This window comes from Mus caroli, unplaced genomic scaffold (genome assembly GCF_978045245.1).
Source record: "Mus caroli unplaced genomic scaffold, Mus_caroli_1 scaffold_2, whole genome shotgun sequence".
Classification (NCBI taxonomy): domain Eukaryota; kingdom Metazoa; phylum Chordata; class Mammalia; order Rodentia; family Muridae; genus Mus; species Mus caroli.
Window position 1 is genome coordinate 91,458,575 of NW_028227257.1, and position 7,259 is coordinate 91,465,833.

Below are 7,259 nucleotides of genomic sequence, written 5' to 3' on the forward strand. Positions count from 1 at the left end.
TGAATTCCTTAAATGAGAAAAGTGAATTACTTTTTCACGTAAGCTATATAGTTTTTAGTAATTTTCCTATCTTGCTGATTGGTCCATTTTTACTCTGTTGCCATTGTCAATATGCCTTGTTCACACATGAGCAAAGGAAAAAGGTACTCTAAGTTTTAAAGAGAGAGAATAAGACTACAAAAGACCAAGTGAAGTTCTTACTGAAAAACACAGAACAAAACAGAACAACACAAAACAGAACAAAATATGTGTTAAACATATTTTGTTGTTTACACTTTCCACTTTTATTCATATTTTTTCATTAAAAATTTTAACAATGCCACATATTATTCACTAGGGTTCTATCCTGAGCAGTTACTAACTTTAGTATCTTTACTTTCACTTAGGTGTCATGACAGCATAATTTTTTTCTTTTTTCTTTTAAAGATTTATTCATTTATTATATCTGAGTACATTGTAGCTGTCTTCAAACACACCAGGAAAGGGCATCAGATCTCATTACAGATGGTTGTGAGCCAGCATGTGGTTGCTGGGATTTGAACTCATGACCTCAGGAAGAACAGTCAGTACTCTTATTTGCAGAGACATCTCCCCAGACCTACAACATAATTTTTTTAATGCAATGAAATATAAATAAAGTTTTAACTCTTTAATCGTTGTAACATGCGTAATAGCAAACTTTTTTCCACATCACATTTCTTTTCATGAAGTTTAGATTAGTTGATTTTAAGTTCTAGTTAACTTCATAGTTTGAAAAGCAGTTAAAAACAGTCTCATTTTTCTGTGCACCCTGGGGTGCTTTTGTTTCTTCTTCCTTTGGTAGATAAGATTCTCTGCTCCATTTAGTTTTTGCATATTCTCTGGCATTGCCTCATTAAATGTTGATGAGAGACACAGTTAATAAATTATGACATTTTGTATAACAGTTGTATGATTTAAAATGCCTTTCAATGTTGCTTTTCAAAAATTCCCTTGAGAATTATGAAACTTGAGCCTTCAAAGATAAATTATTCTTATTTTGTAGCACATACAGAAAGGTTCTACTACGATATTTGAGATGTTGTAAAGTATTAAATAATTTGTGTTTCTTTGACCTGATATGTAAATCTGCACTTTAAAATATTTTAATATTCTGTTTCAAGGGTAATAAATCAGTGAAGATAATTCTGCCAAATAAAGGACCTTTTTGTTGAAGATGGTATTACACATTATATGAAGCAACACATTTTCTTCATTGCAGATTTATAATAACAATTTTTACTTCTTCTATTCTCTTCTAATGAATCATGCAAAACCAGACCATTGTCACCGAGTTCATACTCCTGGGACTTTCACAAAACCCAAAAGTTGAGAAGCTCCTATTTGTTATATTTTTGTTGATCTATCTTCCAACAATTGGAGGCAACATGACAATTTTTGTGACCATTGTTTGGAGTCCTGTGTTGCTGGGTTCCCCAATGTACTTCTTCTTGGCATTCTTGTCCTTATTGGATGCATGTGTCTCCTCTATTGTCACACCCAAGATGATTATAGATTTATTCTATATGAGAAAGACCATCTCCTTTGAATGTTGTATGACGCAAGTGTTTTCTGTCCACTTCTTCAGTGCTGTGGAGGTGATCATTCTAGCAGCTATGGCTTATGACCGGTATGTGGCCATTTGTAAGCCCTTGCATTATTCTTCAATAATGAACAGGAGGCTCTGTGGCATCCTAGTAGGGGTAGCCTTTGCCGGGGGATTTTTGCATTCCATCATACAAATTATCTTCACTTTGCAGTTGCCTTTTTGTGGACCCAATTTTATTGATCATTTCATATGTGACTTGTTCCCATTGCTGAAGCTTGCTTGCACTGACACACACATATTTGTAATTTTAGTGTTTGCTAACAGTGGGTCTATCTGCATCATTATCTTTTCCTTTTTGCTTGTTTCCTACGTTGTCATCTTGTTCTCTCTGAGAACCCACAGTTCTGAAGGGAGACGTAAAGCTCTCTCTACCTGTGGGTCCCACATTACTGTTGTGGTTTTGTTCTTTGTTCCATGCATATTAATATATGCACGACCTACATCTCCATTCTCTTTGGAGAAATATGTATTTGTATTTGATGATGTCTTGACACCGTTACTCAATCCTGTGGTTTACACTTTCAGGAATAAGGAAATGAAGAATGCCATCAGGAAAATGTGGAGAAGTTTATTAGTGGCTCCTGACATATTAAAATAACTAATGCCTTAGGCTAGTAAGATAGTTCTGCGGAAGAAACACATTCAGCACTGTGTAAATATAAGAAATTTCTCTGCATCCCCTTTGCCTATGTCTCTAGTCAAGTATGGCAGTGTGCTTTTAACCTAGTGCTTGTATTTCTGAGACAGGTGAGATGCAGTTGAACATTGGCCATCTAATCTATCAGAGATCTAGCAAGTTCTGGGTCCATCCACAGACCTTCTCTCTAGAAACTAAGACAATGTGAAACAGATGAAGATATCCAATTCCCCTTTCTTGGTGTGCATGAAAACTAAAGGGCACTGATAGTGCATTCATTGCATGTGCTTGCTCTTGCGCACGCACACACGTGCACACACACACACACACACAAACACACACACACACACACACACACACACACACACACACACACGTTGCAGGATTTTCCATGCCTAATTACCTTAGGGCAGCAAGAGGCCTGTGATTGGACCGAGAGAGAGGTGGAGCTCAGAGTCGCAGAGAATTCTCAGAACTACAGGGAAGGCCAAGGTGGAGGCAGAAGTGAAACAGCTTTAGACAGCCACAGGTAGTTATGATATCATAAGGTTAAAGTAATGGAGATAAAGCTTTTCTTATTATCAATTGGTTCTGAAATAATTGTGTTGGCATCTTGTAAAATAAGAATTTATTGATACACAAATCGAATTGGTTAATTATAAGTTTCAAGAGTTTTGTTTCTACTGGGTTGATGGGTTTTTTGGCAGCTGACCGCGGGGTGGAAGGTCATTGTGTGGGGCTGGTGACAGTGGTCTTCTAAGGTACTCGGGATCTCTAGCCCAGAAAGACAACCAAGTTGAAGTCAACCAGATGTATCCAATGGGATCTGTGATAACAAGGAAGTCTGCTGGTCTTTTATTTAATATTTTCCACAACACACACACACACACACACAATGAGAGAGAGAGACAGAGACAGAGGAATGAGACAACAGACAGACAGACAGGGATAGGGACAGAGAACATATATGCATAAGCACAAAAGCAAACAATCCAAAAATATATTAAATACACTATAAAAGTGTACAGAAATATTATAAAAGTCAGAAAACCAGAACACTTGCTGCTAAATTTTGTATTCTCAGCATGACTAATATGTACAGCCTTGTAATAGCCATAGGGTTGATTAAAAGTCCTTGAACAATGACAACACCAGTTGATTTATTGTATCAGTGTGGATGGGAGCAATTTCACAACGACAACACTCTAGATAAAATCAATGTCTGCTGAGAGTACAAAACCCTTTTCTCCCCCCCAGGAATAACGTATCTTTTAGGCTATTCAAATCCAATGTTCAGTTTAATACATGAATTTATGGATAATACTTAATAGACTCATTAATATATACATGGGTGGGGGTCTATCTATCTATCTATCATCTATCTATCTATGAATTAAAAGAATTGAAAAAGAAATAAGTAGTAATAAACGTGAGATGGAGAAGAGAGAATTTTTGATTGAGAAAAGTTAAATAAATGCAGTACCAATGTAAAAAAATTCTCAAAACTATATTTAAAATTGAATAAAAACAATATTTACTTACACATGCACTTTAGAATTTCTCATATTTAAAGAATTTATTTAATTTTAAGAACTGAGTTAATATTTGGATTAAAAACTTTGCTTTGAGCTCACACTTCTTGTGAATTGACTGTTCTTTATTGCTATGTGAAAATTAAAGACATGTACATTTTATGCTCATAATTATAATGACATATTGGAAAATATTAGAATATCTTTTATTCATAGTTTGTTAAAATGTTGAAAATTATGTATTTAAAATAATGGAAAGAAAACTACTGAAACAAAACCAAGTAATAATGGGTTCCTAAGTATTATTTTGAGGTTTCAGAACAGAGAAACACAAGGACAGAGCTATAAATTTAACCTGAAATGCAGGTGTTTCCGAGTCATTTGAGTTTGTTTTCTCATTAGATGCTGAAAAAGCATTTGACAAAATTCAACATCCCTCCATGATAAAATTCTTAGAAAGATCAATTATTCAAGGTGCACACACAAAAACAGTAAAAGCAATGTACAGCAAAACAGTAGTCACATCAAACGAAATAGAGAGAAACTTGAAGCAATCTCACTAAAATCAGGGACTAGACAAGGCTACCCACTCTTCCCCTACCTATTGAATATAGTACTTGAACTTCTAGCTAGAGCAATTAGACAACAAATAGAGGTCAAAGGGATACAAATTGGAAATAAAGAAGTCAAAATAACACTGTTTACAGATGATATGATAGTATATTTAAGTGACCCCCAAAATTCCACCAGAGAAATCATACACCTGATAAAATAATTCTGCAATGTGGCTGGATATAAAATTAACTCAAACAAATCAGTAGTCTTCCTATACTCAAAGGATATACTGGCTGAGGAAGAAATTAGGGAAATGACACCTTTCACAATAGTCACAAACAATATAAAATAACTTGGTGTGACTCTAACCAAACAAGTGAAAGATCTATACAAGAAGAACTTCAAGTCTTTGAAGAAAGAAATCAAAGAAGACCTCAGAAGATGGAAAGATCTCCCATGCTCATATATTAGCAGGATTAATATAGCAAAAAAAAAATGGCCATCTTGCTGAAAACAATCTATAGATTCAATGCAATATTCATCAAAAATTCCAACTCAATTCTTGATAGAATTAGAAAGAGCAATTTTCAAATTCATTTGGAAGAACCAAAAACCCAGGATAGTGAAAACTATTCTCAACAATAAAAGAGCATCTGGGGAATCACCATGCCTGACCTCAATGTGTATTGCAGAGCAATAGTGAAAAAAACTGCATGGCATTAGTACAGTGACCGCCAAGTCGATCCATGGAATAGAATTGAAGACCCAGAAATGAACCCACACACCTATAGTTACTTGATCTTTGACAAAGAGGCTAAAACCATCCAGTGGAAAAAAACACAGCCTTTCCAACAAATGGTGCTGGTTCAACTGGCAGTCAACATATAGAAGAATGCAAATTTATCCATTCTTATGTCCCTGTACAAAACTCAAGTCCAAGTGGATCAATGACCTCCACATAAAACCAGATACATGGATTATGAGAGAAGAGAGAGAGTGGGGAAAACCTTGAACACATGGGTGTAGGGGAAGTTTTCCTGAACAGAAAGAACACCAATGGCTAATGCTCGAAGATCAAGAATCAACAAATGAGACTTCATAAAAGTGCAAAGCTTCTGTAAAGCAAAGGACACTCTCAATAGGACAAATGAGCAACCACCTGATTGGGAAAATATCTTTACCAATTTTACAACTGATAGAGGGCTAATATCCAGTATATACAAAAAAATTCAAGAAGTTAGGCACCAGAGAACCAAATAACCCTATTAAAAATTGGGAACAGGGATAAACTGAGAATTCTAGGCTAAGGACATTCAAATGGCTGAGAAGCACCTAAAGAAATGTTCAACATCCTTAGTTATTAGGGAAATGCAAATCAAAACACCCCTGAGATTCCATCTCACATCAGTGAGAAAGGCTAAGATTTGAAATCCAGGTGATAGCAGATCCTGGCAAGGACCTGGAAAAGAAGAAAACTCCTCTATTGCTGGTGGTAGCAAGCTGGCACAACCACTCAGGAAATCATTCTGGCAGTTCTTCAGAGAATTGGACATTGTACTGTCTGGTAACCCAGCTATACCACTCCTGGGCATATACCCAGATGATGGTCTAACACATAATAGGGATACAAGCACCACTATGTTCATGGCAGCCTTATTTATAATAGCCACAAGATGGAAACAGACCAAATGTCCCTCAACAGAGAAATGGATACAGTAAATGTGGTTTATTTATCGATGAAATACTACTCAGTAAATAAAAACAATAAAACTTCATAAAATTTACAGGCAAATGAATGGATCTAGAAAACATCATGTTGAGTGAGGTAACCCAGTCACAAAAGAACACACATAGCATGTACTCACTGAAAAGTGGATATTAGCCCAGAAGCTCAGAAGAGCCAAGGTACAATTCACAGACCACATGAAGCTCAAGAAGAAGGAATAACAAAGTGTGGATACTTTGGTCCTTCATAGAAGGGAGAACAAAATAACCATGGAAGGAGTCATATAGACAAAGTGTGGAGCAAAGACTGAAGGAAGGGCCATCCAGAAACTGCCCCACCTAGGGATCCATCCCATATACAGCCCCCAAACATAGACAATATTGTGGATTCCAACAAGTGCTTGCTGACAGAAGCCTGATATAGCTGTCTCCTGAGAGACACTACCAATGCCTGACAAATACAGAGGTGGATTCTCTCAGCCAACCATTGGACTGAGTACAGAATCCTGAATGGAAGAACTAGAGAAAGGACCCAAGGATCTAAAGGGGTTCCTAGGAGGAACAACAATATGAACCAACCAGACACCCCAGAGTTTCCATGGATTAAACCACCAATCAAAGAGTATACATAGAGGGACCCATGGTTCAAGTTGCATATGTAGCAGAAGATGGTCTTTTTGGTAATCAATAGGATGAGAGGCTGGCCCTTTGCCTGTAAAGGTTTGATACTCCAGTGTAGGGGATACCAGGACAGGGAAGTGGGAGTGGGTGGGTTGGTGAGTAGGGGATGTGGGGCGGGATAGGGGTGTTTAGGAGGGGAAACTACGAAAGGGAATAGCATTTGAAATGTAAATAAAGAAACTATCTAAATAAATAAATAAATTATTTTGGTGACTAAAAAAAGGAAAAAAAAAGAATATTTTCAATGAACTTAGAGAAGAAAATTTCTCAAACAAAGAGATGTCCCATCCAGGTATAAATGGCCTACAGAACACCAAATAGGACCAGTACTGAAATTCTGTACAACATATTATAGCCAAAAAATTAAAGACACTCTCTTATGTAAGAGGATTACAAGTTGCAAGAGATAAAATTCATATTGTTAACAAACTCTTGATAATAACATTTGACAATTCAACAGAAAACTAAAAAGTTAGCAGGATGTGTAGGATTCATTTGAAGT

At 36.3% G+C, this 7,259-nt stretch overlaps 1 protein-coding gene across 1 annotated transcript; it reads left to right on the forward strand.

Moving 5' to 3' along the window:
• The first annotated feature begins 1,286 nt into the window (after positions 1 to 1,286).
• On the forward strand, positions 1,287 to 2,225 carry LOC110289592 (olfactory receptor 4C15-like). The gene has a single exon (XM_021155872.1). The coding sequence runs from the start codon at positions 1,287 to 1,289 to the stop codon at positions 2,223 to 2,225; it is 939 nt and encodes a 312-aa protein (XP_021011531.1).
• Positions 2,226 to 7,259: the final 5,034 nt, after the last annotated feature.